The sequence below is a fragment of the Echinops telfairi genome, unplaced genomic scaffold, assembly GCF_000313985.2.
Source record: "Echinops telfairi isolate 266 unplaced genomic scaffold, ASM31398v2 ScPeMD7_5592;HRSCAF=6446, whole genome shotgun sequence".
NCBI classification, from domain to species: domain Eukaryota; kingdom Metazoa; phylum Chordata; class Mammalia; order Afrosoricida; family Tenrecidae; genus Echinops; species Echinops telfairi.
The window spans coordinates 29,741,770-29,759,103 of NW_022109491.1; the positions used below are offsets into that span (position 1 = coordinate 29,741,770).

The 17,334-nt window shown below is 39.3% G+C and overlaps 1 protein-coding gene across 1 annotated transcript in view; it reads left to right on the forward strand.

Annotated features, from left to right (window-relative positions):
* The window catches only part of PANK2 (pantothenate kinase 2), a 38,272-nt gene that overhangs the window by 1,458 nt on the left and 19,480 nt on the right, over positions 1-17,334 (forward strand). The window contains exon 3 of the mRNA XM_045295543.1: positions 5-126. Within this exon, the coding sequence (XP_045151478.1) occupies positions 5-126 (122 nt within the window). The remainder of the gene's footprint in view (positions 1-4; positions 127-17,334) is intronic.

A 17,334-nucleotide genomic window follows, 5' to 3' on the forward strand; every position in this document is an offset into this window, starting at 1 on the left:
GCAGCGTGTCCGGGCCCTCGGAGGGGGCCTCGGCGGAGGGCGTCAGGCGCGACCGGCATGGCTCCTACAGTGGCCCCACCTCGGTTTCCCGGCAGCGCGTCGAAAGCGTAAAGAAGAACCGGCCGCGTAAGTGCCCCACGGGGCGCCCTCGAGGCTTGGCCGCCGTTTTTTCCCGCGCGCTCGCGCCGGAACACTGCCCCCGCACGGTGGTCCCACGTCGGTGCGTGGGCTGAACGCCCCGCTGGAGGCCGCGGCCTCCCCTCCCCCAATGTAGAGGCCGGGGCTCCTTGCCCGCTTCCTCCGCCCAGTTCTCGCTCCTATTGGCCAGCGCTTCCCGTTTGTCGGCGTGGAGGGCCCCTCTCCTGGACCCTCCCCCCCTTTCTTAACTCCTCGGGCTTTCGCTTCCCGAGCCACGTGATTTCATCCTTGGGAGGGATTCTTTTGACTCGTTTCCCCTCCCCCTCCCCTCTTCCACCTTTTAATCCCCAATGTCTGCTTGCTGTGGGTTTCCTAGGAATTTCCCAGACATTCAACTGTCTGTCTTGAAGATTTCGGGCTTAATGGGAAATATGTAATTGCTCCTTGCGTTGCACCGGGCCCCCAACTGGATTCCGCGTGTGCGGGCTTCTAAAAGCTTTAACCGTTTTTCCTCTCCCGAGAATTTGGGACATCTCTCCTCCTCTCTTTTCCTTCCATCTCTTTCCAGATGTTTTCGATCCAGGAGTACTGTAGCTTTCTGGGTATTGAGGCTTTTTCTTTGGAGGGCAGAAGCCTCCTCTTCATCCCGCTAGGGGTGTTGTACACATTCTTCCCAGAATCCTTTTTATCCGTTTGCTGTCGGATTTCTTGTACCACTTGGGCATCCAGCCCAGTATTCTCTCCCCTTTAATTCAAATCTCTTTTTTGGGGCAGCCATTGTTCCTGTTGAAAGTATTGCCTGTCTTGAAAGCCGATTGTAGACTTTACAATATAGTGACATTTATACCTGTTTCAACTTGTTAAAAATTTGTATGTCGCAAATTTCTAGTGCATGGAGTCAATCATTTGCAGTAAATAATGGTGTGAGGTCTTTATTCTGTCCCTTAGCAAATGACCCAGTTTCTTTGATGTGATTTGGAGACGTAAATGTAACCGTATTTTGCTGTGAAAGATTTGGGAGTTTTTTAATTCTGCCTTTGCTCATGAAAGATTGGGAAAATTCCACTCTCAACCTGCGATTTTTTTTTGTCACCTGGTTTTTATTTTGTTGGAATACATCTGATTTTTAAGTGATAAAAAAGATTTCTTTAATGGTTTTGCCCTTTAGAATAATATCAGAGATGTGTAAATTCCTCACAATTTAGCAATTCAGAACCACTGCCACATAACGCCTTATTTGTGGCCCACGGTCACAAAGATTTTCATAGGTATTTTACTTTGCTTATATAAGTACCAATTCTTTAAAGCCCTGATAACTCATTAGCCCTCAGAGTTTTGAGATTTTATCCCACTTTACAGGTAGGAAAACGTGGGCTCCGTTTGCCCAGTGGCAAGTGGCTACTAAGTGGTGGAACTGAAATGTAAACTCATCGCAAGATTGAGACTACTGTGCTGCTAAGTGCTATGTTCTTCTTGCTCTTCCTGCCTGCCATGTTCTGTTGCAGCCCAGGGATGCTAGGTCTCACACATAATGGGGGGAAAAGTGAAAGTCTACCTTCAGAAGCTTCTCTTAACCACTGTGTTAACCAAATTGTTTTGTTTTGTTTAGCTATTTCTTCATTGTGCTTAAGACCAAGAACAAGCACGGCCTTTTGTGTTTAAGACTATTATTTGAGGTGAAGATTTCTAGCTAGCTCGAAGTTCTTCCAAATTTTGAGCATAAAAATGAACCAGGGAGTTAAATTGCAAATAATTCATATGAGTCTGAAAAGTACTACTATATGGGTAACTCAAAGGTCACTGTGAAGAACACAGGCTAAGACTGAATATTAATGGTTTTGGAACCTTTTTAAAAGGAAATAACTAGACATTTTTGTTGTGTATTCCCTTCATTGTTCTCTGATTGATAAATCATGGAAAGCCATTTGTCAGGTAATGAGACTTGCTGATGAAATAAGTGAGATGGTCTCCCCCCCACATTAGGGAGGCAGCATGTTGAGAGCTGAGCTGCCGACTGCTTTGAGCCTAAGTTTGAGAGAACCAATAAAGCCTAATAAAAATTTTCTGGGTGTTCAGAGGATTGGGCATGAGATGGTGTGCACTTTTCTTTTGGGGTTAGAAAATCTTATTACACTACTAACTATGCAGCTATTTCAGAATTCTGTGGGCACCTGGTTTTAGCCCTTTTTTGTCACTCACCCCTACCCCCACCCTGGGGAAGTATGGTTTCCAAACCTGTCTTTACTTCCCACTTAACTGCATCAGAATCATTAGGGATGAGGCTAGGCCTGTGAATGTGTAAGATGTTCATCAAAAGCTTTAGATGTCGGACAGGGCAAGATATGACAAAATAATAATTTATAAATTATCAAGGACTTGTGAGGGAGGGAGGAGCAGGGAGGGAGGGGAAATAAAGAGGACCTGGTGCCAGGGGCTTAAGTGGAGAGCAAATGTTTTGAGAATGATGAGGGCAATGAATGTACAAATATGCTTTACACAATTGATGTATGTATGGGTTGTGATAGGAGTTGTATGAGCCCTTAATAAAACTATTAAATTAAAAAAAGCTTTAGATAGGCTATGCCTCATAGGACTGAAAAATGTATAATGCAAGATTGATTTAAGATGCTGGAAAATGAATTTGGTAGTGCCATTTTCTGAGTGCTGCTTGGTGTCAGATGCCATGCTGCATATTATATGACCATTTGATTTAAGGAAATAGCTGTTTTACTTTGGCTTTTTGGGGAGCAATGGTATTGGCAAAATAGGAGCTGATGCTGGAGCCCTGTGAGACTTTGCTGCCGGTGTAGACTTCATGTACCCCCTCCTGTTTTTTGCCCAACCTTTTAAAATCAAAATAGGGTGGCTGCTCACTGGGGAAGTCTCTGGTTGGCACCAGTAAGTTCTTGGCTCCTAACTAAAAGGGTAGGTATTCGAACCTGCCCGGGGTGCTTTGGAAGAAAAGTCGGGATTAATCTGAAGTCATAGCCATGAACACCCTAGGGAGCACAGTTCTTAGTCAGCACCCATCGGGCCCCCAAGAGTTGAAGTCTACTCAACTGACTTGGTTGTTTGTTTTTTTACCCCTGAGGAGCTGTACTTGGGGTGGGGGGAGGGACTGAGGGGGCATTAGATCTATTGCTTTGAAGCCTATTGAGAATGGAAGAGGATGTTTTTAAAAATCCCATTGTTTTGTCAAATTTAAATGAAAACAAAGTAAACATGGCTTCTCACGTATGTATAACAAATGTAAAGTAGGGTCTAAAAATAGTCCAATTATGCAGCATTGTAAAACAGTACAGTGTGTTATTTTAGGGGCCTCAGTGGGCTGTATGTGTGAATCATGCATTTGGATAAGATGGTGGTTCAGTGTTGGTGCCCTGCCTTGTGTTTATTTAGGGAAATTGCAAGCAAAAAGATGTTACTAAAAATATTTTGCTTAAACATTAAAAAGGAGATAGAAGGAACAAGATAACAGATTGCAGGCTGTAGGAAGAGGACTTTTTTAGGCAATGTAAAGAATGGTATTAAACCCAGGGACAAGGGAACAATAAGTGATTCAAAATCAGTGGTGAGGAGGGTGTAAGGCCTGGTAGGGCTTGATCAAGGGCAATATAACAGAGGAATTACTGAAACCCAAGTGAAGGCTGAACATGATAGTGGGACAAGAGGAAAGTACAAGGAAATAGAGGAAAGAAGTAGGATGCAAAGGGCATTTATAGAGGTCTAAATACAGGCATGTACATATGTAAATATATTTACATATGACGATGGGGAAATAAATCTATGTGCATATATTTATAGGTTTAGTATTAAGGTAGCAGTTGGACATTGGGCTTCCACTAAAGTACTCCCTCAGTGCAAGAACACTTTGTTCTATTAAACACATTCCATGATGCTCACCTTCCCGACATGATTGCTGAAGACAAGTGGGTGCATAAACAAATGTGGTGAAGAAAGCTGATGGTGCCTGGCTATCAAAAGATACAGGTCTGGGGTCTTAAAGGCTTGAAGGTAAACAAGCAGCCATCTAGCTCAGAAGCAACAAAGCCCAAATGGAAGCACACCAGCCTGTGTGATCAGGAGGTGTTGAAGTGGGGATCAGGTATCAGGCATCAAAGAACAAAAAAATCATCATTGTGAATGAGGAGTGCGGACCCAAAGCCCATCTGTAGGCAACTGGACATCCCCTACAGAAGGTTTGCGGGGAGGAGACGGGCTAGTCAGGGTGCAGTGTAGCAGTGATGAAACATGCAACTTTCCTCTAGCTCTTAAATGCTTCCTTGCCCCCACTATTATCCCAGTTCTACCGTACAAATCTGGCTAGACCAGAGGATGTACTCTGGTACAGATAGGAACTGGAAACTCAGGGAATCCAGGACAGATGAACCCTTCAGGATCAGTGGTGAGAGTGGCGATACTGAGAGGGTGAAGGGAAGGTGGGGAAGAAAGGCAAACATTACAAGGATCTACATATAACCCACTGGTTATATGGGTGATGGGATACATCGGACAATGTAAGACATGACAAAATAATTCATAAATTGTCAAGGTTTCATGAGGTGGGGTTGGAGAGGGAGGGGAAAAATGAGCTGATACCAAGGGCTTAAGTAGAAAGCAAATGTTTTGAGAATGATTAGGGCAGCAAATATACAAGTGTGCTTGACACAGTGGATGTGTGTGGATTGTGATGAGTTGTACAAATCCCCAGTAAAATGATTTTAAAAATGGTTATTCTGATTAGCAATTTAAAAAACAATGTTTTACCAAAAATTTTTTGATATATAAATATTACTCATTTTATTGGGACCTCTTACAGATACAACAATTTGTAATTCAGTTAGATCAAGCATAATTTTATAATTGCTACCATCAGTTTCTCAAACGTTTTCTTGAACTTTTTTATATCGGTGGCTTCCCTTGATCCCCTCCCTCCATCCTATCCCCCCAGGAACCCTTATTATTATATATTATTATTTGCCATATCTTACACCAGCCAATGTATCCATTCACCTGCAATTGTTATTCGTTCCCCTGGAGTGGGGTTAAACAGTTATTACTGCTTCCCATACCCTCAGGAATCATTGCTCCCATTCCTGTTTCTGAAAGGTTATCTGTCTTGGTTTTCATGCATTGAACGCTCTTAATTATACAAATGAATATACACAGTTCTAAGAAGTTTACTAAGGTAAAACAAAGACCGTAATAGTAAGGGCAGGAAATATTAAAGAACTAGATGATAGTTATGTGTTTCATCAGTGCTATACTGCTCTGTAGATTCATCCCTTCTGTATGGCCCTTCTGTGAGGGACTGTTCAATTATCTTACAGGTGGGTTTGGGGTCTCTACTTTGTCTATGTTCCTTCACGTCAATATGATTGCTTTTTTTTGAACTTTTGATACCAAATTATCCCTTTTGATACCTCATGATCATACAGGCTGGTGTGCTTCTTCTAGGTGGTGGGCTCTGTTGCTTCCCTGCTAGATGGCCGCTTGTTTAGCTTCAAGCCTTTATGACCCTAGACTCTATATCTTTTAATAGCCGGGCACTATCAGCTTTCTTCACCACACTTGCTTATGCACCCATTTTGTCTTCTGCGATTGTTGGGAAGGTGAGTATCATGCATTGCCATGTTATTAGAACAAATCATTCTTATACTGAGGTAAGATTTAAGTAGAGGCCCAAAGTCCATTTGCTTCCTTGTTGTATTTATATACGCACACTTAAACAAATAGACCTATCTTTATAGCTTTATGTATGTACATATATACATATCTATACCCATATATTTAATTTTTACTTCTTTCCTTTTTTTTCTATCCTCCTGCCCCACTATCATGTTTACCCAGTTTTCTTCTTTTTTTTTTGTTTTAAAGAAATAGTTTTATTGACATATAATTCACATATCATACACTTTAATCACTCATTCATATTAAGAAGAGTTGTGCAGTCTTCACCACAATAAATATCAGAGCATTTTCTTCTCATTCTCACTGTCGTTAGCTCCCGTTTTCCCCAGCCTCCCCTGACACACCCCTAGGTAATTTTTTTTTTTAAAACATTTTATTAGGGGCTCATACAACTGTTATCGCAATCCATACACACATCAATTGTGTAAAGCGCATTTGTACATCCTCAAAACATTTTCTCTCCACTTAAACCCCCATATTAGGTCCTCATTTTTCCCCTCCCTCCCCGCTCCCCCCTCCCTCGTGAGCCCTTGATAGTTTATAAATTGGTATTTTGTCATATCTTGCCCTGTCCAACGTCTCCCTTCACCCACTTTTCGGTTGTCTGTCCCCAGGGAGGAGGTCACATATAGTTCCTTGTAATCGGTTCCCTATCATGTTTACCCATTTTTCACCTCTCAGTAATGACAAGGAAAGCTACACTCTGGTTACCATCAATTTTAGAATCTTTGCTATTTCTGTTCCTGTTGTTATTGGCTCACTGCCCCCGCCCCCAGTCCCTTTGCTGTCTCCTGCCTATTGCTTATCTTGCCTATCTTATATAGATACCCAAATTAAAAAAAAAAAGACCATACAAATAGTTCCAAGCATGTTATCTTGACCCAGAGTAGATGGGTATCTCTCTGTTAAATAGCGAGCAGGACCTTTTATAATCCATCACTAATCCCCCTTTTTTCAGGGTTCCATATCCCAGGACTGCTTACCTAGTAGCACTTAAACCCTTTTATTCCTTAGCATTTGTGACCAAGAGGTGTGTCTCCTACAAGTCCCAGTTGCAGCCTTGGATGGAGGGGTCTAATACCTACCACCCCTTTAATGCCTTTACACTTTTAATGTGGCCCCCTTGTGAGTAAACCCCAACCAATTCAGATGAGGTGCCTACAATTGGGATTCCTCAGGGACTTCATGGCTTTGCTCTCCCATTGCTGGTCTGTTGCACTCCCCTCTTGGTTTGTCCTGTATTTGTTCTTTTTTGTATGTGTTTTGTTCTCTCTGAAAATCTAAAGTTTTATTTATTTTGTTGTTGAGAATATACACAGGAAAATGCCAATTCAACAGTTTCCATACAAACCATTTAGTGACATCGATTACATTCTTTAAGTTACATACATTCTTACCCTCCTTTTCTGAGTTGTTCCTCCCTCTTTAACAAACTCACTGCCCCTAAAGTTCCTGTCTACAGGCATTTATGCATGATGTGTTAGGTTGGATTTGTTCTTAAGTTAGAACAGTTAGGTATGGTTCATATCTAAGGCCAGTTAATCAGATATTTGTCTTAATATAGAGTGAAGTCTGGAGTCTGAGGGTTTGAAATTCTGTTTTGTGCTTAAGCTCCTTTTGATTCTTCCATGGCATCTTTGATCCAAAGGTTCAATCATAGTAGCCAGCCAGAAACCACCTAGGTCTTTCTGGTCTCCTGGCAAAGGAGGAGGCAGTTGTTCTTGGAGTCAGCCAGCTCTTCTCTGCGCCTTCCTTTGTCACTCCCAAGTAAGTAGAGACCAATTGCTTCTTGATTAACCACTTGCTTTTAAAACTCCAAGCACTAAACTTCACATTTGGAGGTAGAACAGAGGTACTAGGCATATTATTAGCAGACCAGTGACTGGAGTTCTCATGAAAACATGACCCTAAACCCCCAAACCAAGAGACCAAATCCCGTGAAGTGCTGGTTGTACAGAAGCAGAGCCTCAGCAGCTACCCTTTTTATCCCCATTTATCATTGTTGTAAGTAGCACTCTTATACCAATTTTGCCAATTCAACTTTTTATAGGTGTCCAACTTAATGACAGCACTTAACAGTAGTTTGCTCTGCAATTCTACGCTTAAGCCTTCCTGCCCCTTGTTAGCACTCATAAACTTGTTTCTCTAGCCTTTGACTTTTCTTGTCTTTTTATTTAAGTGAGGTCATACAGCATTTGACCTATTTCACTCATCATCATGTCTCCCACCACTGTGCACGTTGCAGCAGACATCGAGACGTTTTAGGTTTGACTGGCTGAGTAGTTCTTTATATCTATGTATCACATTTTGTTTTCTCAGTTATCTGATGATGCCCATTAAGGTTTCCAGTTTTTGGCTCTCATCAATAGTACTGTGGTAAACATCTATGTACAAGTGTCTGTTTATAGAGTATCTGTTTCCAAGAATTTTGTGTATATAACTAGGAGTGGAATTGTTGGGTCATATGATAGTTTTTTTGAATTTTGAATTTTTCAATGTACCATTTTGAATGCCTACCAGTATTGGACAAAAGGTTTCCCCACAGCCTCTTTAACCTTTATTTTCAAGTCTTTTTTTTATTTTTTATTTTAATCTTAGGCATACTAATTCATTGCCACCAAGTCATTTCTGACTCATAATGACCCTGTAGGATAGAGTGGAACTTCCTCAGAGGATTTCTAATTCCAAGGAGTGATCTTGGAAGCTGACTGTTGGTATCTTTCTTCCACTGAGTGGCTGGTGGGTTCAAACCAACAGTAGTTTAACGACCGGGTCACCAAAAAGTCATGCTATTGAGTGGATTTGACTCATAGTAACCCTGTAAGGCAGAGTAGAAACTGCCCTTTAGGTTTCCTCCGCCTGGTAGTGTTTTAATTTTGTGTTAGGGTTTTATGGTCATTAATTTTCAAGTTTATTTCCTTCCTGCAGAACTAAACTATAAAGAGATATGAGCAAGACATTTAATCTCACTTGTTTTGTGCTGCTGTGGGATCCTCCTCCTAACTTGGTTTGATCCACCTATTGCTAGAGGTGGGAAGTGTTTCTTAGGTAGCACCTTCTTGAGGGTGGAAGAATCAAGGAGGACAGGCTCTCATGTTTACCTGGGACCAGGGTTGGCAGAAGACGCCAGGTCATAGGCTTCAGAACCTGATACCTCTGGGCTGAAGGGTAACAGTTAAGAATCATTTCTGGAGTTGGGGTGAGGAGATGAGACTGCAAGTCGTTACTTGAGCAGTCTTATTTGTGGAGTGGCTGGTGGGTGTGACTCATTAACCCTGCTGGTAGCAGCTCAGTGCTTAACCCGTAATGTCACCAGAAGAGCAGGAAGTGGTATCTCAATGTGATACTGGTTTGTATTTCTAAAGGTTAATGAAGCCAAGCAGCTTTTTGTGGGTTTGGTGGCCATTTTAATGTTCTTTGGTGAAATGTCTATTTAAGTCTTTAGTTCATATTTTGGCTATTAGATTCTTGTCAGATACATAATTTCTGAAGATAGTCTCCTAGTTGATTGCCTGCCTTGTTTGGAAGCCTTTTGATGAACGAACAAGTTTTTAATTTTTCTGAGGGGCCATTTTGTAATTTTCTTTTTGTATGTTTGTTATTGTATTAGATAACCCTAACCCATTGTTAAAAGCTCTGCCCCTGCTTTTCTAAAAATTTTCTTGCTTTACTTTGCTTCATCCATTTTGAATTTGTTTTTGTTTCTAACATAAGCCCATGGATCCTGTTTGATTTTTTTGGCATGTAGAAATCCAACTTTTCCAGCACCATTTATTGAAGAGATTCCTCTTTCTCCATTGAATGGACTTTGCACCGTGGCCCAAAATCAATTGACCACAGATGCGTGGTTTTGTTTCTGGACTCTCAATTTGATTTTGTTGGCCTATATCCTTATTGTTATACCAATTCCAGGCTGTTTGGATTTCTGTGACTATGTAATATATGTTTGAAAATTGGGAAGTGTGAGTCATCTTACTTTGTTTTCTTTCAAAATTGCTTTTGCTTTTGCTATTTGGGGCCTCTTGCCATTTCATATAAACTCACCAACTAAATCCACTGCCTTTGAGTCAATTTTGACTCAGAGCAGCCCTATAGGACAGGTAGAACTGCCTCTTTGGTGTCTGAGACTATAAATCTTTACTGGAGCAGACAGCCTTGTCGGTTGTCTGGTAGGTCCACTGGCCTTGCAGTTGGCTCAGAGCATAACCCACTACTCTTATCAGGTATCCTTCCAGTCTAGAAAAGGAGGATGAAATGATTATACAACTTTAAGAATGTAATCAATGTCACTGACTTGTACATGCAGCAGCTAATGTGTTGGTGTGTGTTTTGCTGTGTGTGTGTGTATTAATGGTCTATTCTTAGTTATTTTTAAAAAAGATTTTATTGGGGGCTCTTACCGCTCTTATAACAATCCATACATTAATCTTAGCAAGCACATTTGTACAAATGTTACCATCATTTTTAAAAAATCATTTTATTGGGGGCTCATACAGCTCATCACAATTCATACATATCTCCATTGTGTCAATCACATTTGTACATTCGTTGCCATCATCATTTTCAAAACATTTTCTTTCTACTTGAGCCCTTGGAATGGCTCCTCTTTTTCCTCACCTTCCCCCACCTGCCCACCCTTGTGGGTTGTATGTATTTTTTAAAAAGCAAAGAAAACCTCCCCTAATTCTGCTCTGACATACATGGAGTCGTCATTAGTCATAGTTGGCAGGTTTGGTTTTCCTCAAAAAGCTCTGGGCTTAAGTTTGCAACTTAATGAGCATTTCTCAAGTTCATACCCTTGTCTTCAGGCACTGCCTTTTCTTGATTTGTTTCAGTGAGACATATGTATACATACATATGTGCATATTTTGCGGTAACAATTAGGATATGGAAACTCCTTTTCTAAAGGATTGTTGAAAGATTGCACAAAAAAAAGAAAGATTCTAAAAGTGAAAGACATCTTGCAGTCTTTTTTTCAGTAGTCTGTTAGGCTTTGTGTTCATATTTCTCAAACATAGCACTGAACTTGACTCTTGCTGTTAAAAAGTGTAATGTTATATAAGTATCTAGTCCCTGAATAAGACTAATTCCTGTAATGTGAGGTCAGGATGTTGCTGCCTAGAACAATCCAATGGTTTGGGTTTGCAGTGTTTTGACCACATGAAGTCTACATATGCAATTCAAAATGTTGGAAAATTGAGCACATTTATAAACATGGATTTCCCTTTCGAAAAAAATTCATTTGTGTCATGATGTTTATGAGCTGTTAACAGTTACATAATTGCTTTGGGGGAGAGTTTAGCTTCATTTTAGGAATTTGTCCTAAGTGAAATCTAGATTGTCTACCAGCCGTTCTCAACCTGTGGGGCACAACCCCTTTGGGGGGGGGGGGTTGAACGACTCTTTCACATGGGTCACCTGATTTCATAACAGTAGCAATATTGCAGTTAAGAAGTAGCAGTGAAATTAATTTTACAGTTGGGGGGTCACCACAACGTGTGGAATTAACTGTGTGGAGGGTCACGGCACTAGGAGGTGGAGAACCCTTGGTCTAGACTAACTATCTTTGAGGTCTTAATTTGAATTATGAAATATGTGAGCCAGACTGAAGTGCTTGTGCACATTAGTGGAAGGGTTCACTAGTTAAAAGTGATAAATAGGTATTCTAGACACGAGAAAAGGAGTGTGATGGCGTAGTAAGAATTATATTTTCCATCATTTTTTCTATAGTGTTTCAAATAAAAATTAGAATGATTAGTCTAGCGTTTATAGTATTAACAGTATTTTGCACTCTCATAGTCAGTGACAGTAATCTGTGTCCCTTAGGACAAGCTAACTATAAAGAAATGACAGCATTTTGTGGCCCGAAACAATTGCCACTGCTGTCTGCGAACAGGTGGACTGCCCATGTTTCCCAGTTCATGGATTCTTAAACCATATGAAGAAATCATTAAAATATTAAGAAATGAGCAACTCTAGGTAAAGCTCTATTTTTTGTATTGTTGAACCTCTTCACTGATTTAAAGTACATACGTGACTTTCACTCAACTACTTTTAAATTTAATTTTTTATCAGTGAAGAGCATGTGTTCTGTACTTTTAGTATTGTTTAGATAATTGTTAAAAGTGCTTTGGAGTCGTTGACATATTTAGATTTAGCCTGACTTTTACCTTTTTAAAAAAAACTGATCTTGGGCAGGTTATTTAAACTCTGCTCTGGAGTTTACTAATCTGTAAAGTGGGTGGATTATAGTACTTAACCTTGAAAGTTTGTCATAAGATTAAATAAATTCATGCAGTAAAGGGTCTAATTATGAGAGAACTTCAAAAAGTTTGTGGAAAAATGGTATTAAAAGATAATGGCTTTTTTCCATAACCCTTTGAAGCTCTTATAAGTGATGATTTAAAACAGAATAGCCATTTAATAGTGTTTCAGATATTTTTTAAGCCAAGAAAACTGAGAAAGGCTTAATTTGCACTAAATTATAAAATATTTCATTGGTCTTAGCTGTGTCCAAACTTAGAGTCTAGGCTTCTTGATGTGTTAAGTTTTGTTTGTAGAGTGAAAACTACTCTTGTAAAAAAAAAAAAAGAAAGAAAAGAAAACTATACTTGTGTATTGCAAATATAAAAAAAAATCTTACAAATAAGAACAGGTACTAAAATTAGATAGCTTTCTTCTTTTTTAAATTCAGAAGATATGAAAGTGACGAAATATTTACAAGTATGTCTCAGGTTAAAAATACCAAAGGCAGTTTTTCAAACTCTAAAAAACTTACATATAATAATGCATGCTTCATTGAAATTTCAAATAATCACATTAACAGACGCCCAGAGGCAAACCAAATAACTAGTTGCCTAGCCAAACCCCTGTGTGTTAGAGCTGAACTGGACTCTACAAGGCTTTCAGTGGCTTTTTTCCAAGATCTGTGAGGACCCGAACCTGCTACCTTTGGTTATTAGCTGAATTTCATTATCTGTTTGAATTTTGTCTCTGCATCTTTGCTCTCTTCAAGGTTGGCATCATCCTAAAATTAGTGGTTAAAGAATGGCTGCTAATAGGAAAATGGAAATTGAATCTTCTTGCTTCCTTATTTAGGCTCAGGTTTCTGCAGCAGAACAGCATTTTTTCTTCTGGATGACTATGGAGAGGAGATTCTCGGGTTTTAGTGGTCAGATTGGGTGGGGCGCAGCCATTAATTTTTCTCTTGGTATAAAATTGGGAATAAGGAACAGTTGCCTGCTTTGTCTAGAATAGCATTACCGTTGTTAGACTTAATTTAGGAAGGTTTGACTTTCTAATAGTATTTAATTTTCTATCTGGAACAAATAAGTACATCTTCCCTCTGTTCATTACATTAGTACAGTTTCTTCTTAGAGATCTTAAAAATGTAATATTAGATGTACTTTAATATAATATTATTATACTAGATAATATAACTGACATTTTATTGTGTAATTTTCTAGTTGACGTTGCTTATGTTGGAAATGCTTTTGGCGTGTTGGCGTTTATTTTCTATGTTCGAATACCTTAAATTTTTTTTCTCTCAGCTGTTTGTTTCAGTTGATACTATTGTATATTACTTTTTAAGCGCGATTGAAATGATGACATGGCTTTTCTCTTCCAATTTACAAATGTGGTCTCAATTAATCTTGCAGTTCTGAGAATAATCCCTATTACCGCACAGTTGGATTCCACCATGTATTAATTTGATGGTTTTGCATTTGCTAGGATCTGATGAGATACTGCTTGTCTCTAGTTGATAGGAAGTTATGGTAGATTGACATGAAGTTTTCTAGATTGTGTTCTTTGCCACAGAAATAGTTTACAGAAGATGAAGGAATATTTGTTCCTTCAAGGTTTACCTAGAAACTACTAGGACCTGAAGGGGACAGTGGTATGATTTCTTTTAAAAAAACTTTCAGTGCTTTGGATTTCTGTTTTAATCTCATTTTGAACTATTTTTTTTGTACTCCTTCCCCTCCCCCTTTAACTGCTTTGTTAGGTGTGTATACTATTGGGTTATTTAAATTTCTCTGGTTGTGTACTCTTTCATAGTTTTTTTTAAAGAAAAGCTATATCATCTCTCTTGATTATATTAATCACAAACATATATTTAACTTACATATTTTAATAGCTTTTTGAATGGACTAGATATTACTTTTGGAGAAACTACTGTGGCTTTTTAATACTGTTTTTGGTTTGGTTTATTTTTCTAACATTTTCATATGGTATATTGTTGCTTTTGATATGTAATGAGTTCATTGTCAGTCATTTAGAATATTTTGTTTGATTTCTTATGTTTATTTATTTCTTTAAAAAATTATTTTATTGGGGCTCGTACAGCTCTTATCACAATCCATGTATACATCCATTGTGTCAAGCACATTTGTACATTTGTTGCCATCATTATTCTCAAAACATTTTCTTTGTACTTGAGCCCTTGGTGTCAGCTCTTTTTTCCTTCCCTCCCTCATGAACTCTTGATAATTTATAAATTATTATTACTTTTTTCATGTGTTTCACTGACCAATGTCTCCTTTCACCCACTTTTCTATTGTCCGTCAACCTGGGAAGGGGTTACATACAGATTATTGTGATCGATTTCCCCTTTCTCCCCCATCTCCCCCTTAACCCTCCTGGTTTCATTGGGGTTTGGTCCTGAGGGGTTTATCTGTCCTGGATTCCCTGTGTTTCCAGCTGTACATGCTCAGGTCTAGCGGATTTGTAAGTAGAATTGGGGTTATGATTGTGGGGGAGGAAGTGTTAAAGAACTAGAGGAAAGTGGTATGTTTCATCAGTGCTATAGTACACCCTGGTTGGCTCTACTCTTCTTTGTGACCCTCCTGTAAGGTGATATCCAATTGTCTACAGATGGGCTTTGGGTCTCCATTCCACCCCTCCCCCTCATTCACAATGATATGATTTTTTGTTCTTTGATGCCTGATAACTGATCCCTTTGGCACCTCGTGATCACATAGGCTGGTGTGCTTCTTCCATGTGGACTTTGTTGCTTTTCAGCTGGAGGCCGCATGTTTATCTTCAAACTTTTACGACCCCAGACACTATATCTTTGATAGCCTGGCACCGTCAGCTTTCTTCACCACATTTGCTTATGCACCCATTTTGTCTTCAGCAATCGTGTAGGGAAGCTGAGCATCACGGAATGCCAGATTATTAGAACGAAGTGTTTTTTCGTTGAGGGAGTACTTGAATAGAGGTCCAAGTGTCCATCTGCTACCTTAATACTTAACATATAAATATGTGTACATAGATCTATTTCCTTATTGTTATATAACATATGTTTACATATGTACATGCCTGTATTTAGACCTCTGTAAATGCCCTGTGGCTCCTCATTGTTTCCTCTATTTCCTTTTTCCTCTTGTCCCACTATAATGTTCGGCCTTCAGTTAGGTATCAGTAATACCTCTTGGTTACATTGCCCTTGATCAAGCCCTACCAAGCATCCTATGCCCTCCTTGCCATGGATTTTTAGATCACTCTCCGTTGTTCCTGGGTTTGTTAACACCCACTTCCTTTCCTTTCGCCTCCCCCTCTCCGGTTTCTCCCCAACCATCAATTCTGTTGTTTAATCCTCTGGATTGTTTATCCCACCAGATAGGTTTATTTCTTTGGGGTATCTTGGTAAGTGAATGTAATTAGTTTTCTTCTTTGATATTCTTTAAGGAAGTTCACTTCAGTTTCCTCCATGGTTTATGAATATTTGAACAAAAAGTGTATTTGTTTTTTGAATTCTATTTGTGTTTAACATCCATCGTAGCTTTATGTGTATGTAATTGATGAGACTGTCCATTCTTACACTGATTTGTAAATTATTGTTGCTGTGAAGATTTTTTTGAACTGTGTCTTAGGACATATAAAATCATGACTAAATTTATCAGATACACCATTTTTGTGCAAGTGACACACTTTTTGTCTCCTTTTTGAAAGAAATTTTGTTTTGTCTGCTACTAATTGCATTTGCTTTCTCAGCATTACTTGTTTCAGCATACATTGCTTTGGCCTATGCAAATTCAAATATAGAGAAGTGTGGCAAATGAGTTCAATAAATGGGTGTCAGTTATCTCACCTACTACTTTAGTGAATATGGAGAAGACTTAAGAAGTTCATGGAAACATTATCTTTTAATTCCATTATTTCCACAAACTTTGAAGCCTCATAATTTGTGATTGAGAGACGAGATGAGAGATGTGTGTCTTTTTTCCTCTGTAGATCTCTATATGGAGAGGTGTCTTGATCTTGAAACATAGGTGTGCCTTTATCCATGACTTCTAAATGTAAGCTAAGTATTCTGTCTGCTGTGTTTGTTTTTGTAAGGTCCTGATCAGAGTAATTCTGATTGTCATTTTCGTTGTAAACAAACCAAGTGACTGCATTGTGGATGCTTTATCATTTATCTACCCTTAATTTGCTTGTATATTCAGTGATTTTTTATAGCACTATCTGCATGTAGTTGACTTTCCCTGTTTGTTTTGGAAGAGAAATTTAGTAGTCTACCTCTGCTTACTGATAACGACTATATGGCAGTGAGTTTGGTTTTGGTTTGGTTTACTGATAAGTTTCTGTATTCATTGAGAGGTAAACCGAGGCACTGGACGAGTGATGGGTAAACCGAGGCACAGGGAGACAAAGATAACTGAAAGGACAAAGGGAGAGCAGAAACAGAAAGAGCTTTATTATTAGTGGGGAGTTCCCGGGGCGAAGTGCCGGGGTCTGGCGTTTATAAAGGAAAGCGGGGAGAGGGGGGTCCGGGCTGTAGCAGCAAGGTTTATGGCCCAGGATGTAGTTTATCAGCTCTGGCAGGCAGACTGACTTTTCTCAGGGAGTCAGGCATTCTAGGCATTGTCTCCTCATTTCAGGGGGCAGCTGCTGACCTCCTGGGATGTGCAAGGAAGCAGGAAAGCGGGGCCCTGACCTGTTTCAGCTCAGCCCAATCATTCATTACTATGATTTTTTGTTTGTATTTACTAATTTTGTTTTCCCCGCCTCTGTTCTCAAACTAATTGATCCCACCCAGTGGTTTGAAAGACCTGTTCTCTATTTGTTTTTCATCTATAAATTTATAACACACTTAAATGGCCATTTTATTTTATTTAGGATTAATCAGAATCTGTATTTTCCTTTCCCTGAACAAGACAGAGCTTCCGTTCACTTTCTTTTCCGTCCCTCTTCAACTTCATTTGTTGAAATAATTTAAAGTTGCAAGTTCCAAATGGCTGCTTATCATTGTTGTGTATAGCGCATATCTTCATAGATTATTTTTAAATTACATTGTCGTGCAACTGCTGTTTATTTTTTTTTACTGCTGTTTATTTTTGAGAAGGTTTTTGAGTAGCAGTTGTTGAGCTCTTTCTTGTGAAAAAATTTATTTTGCACTTGCACTTGAAAGCTGCTTTGCCTGGATATAAATTTCTAAATCGTTATCCTTATAACTTGAAGCTAGTCTTCTAGCGTGTGTCACTGGGGAGCAGTCTAAACTTG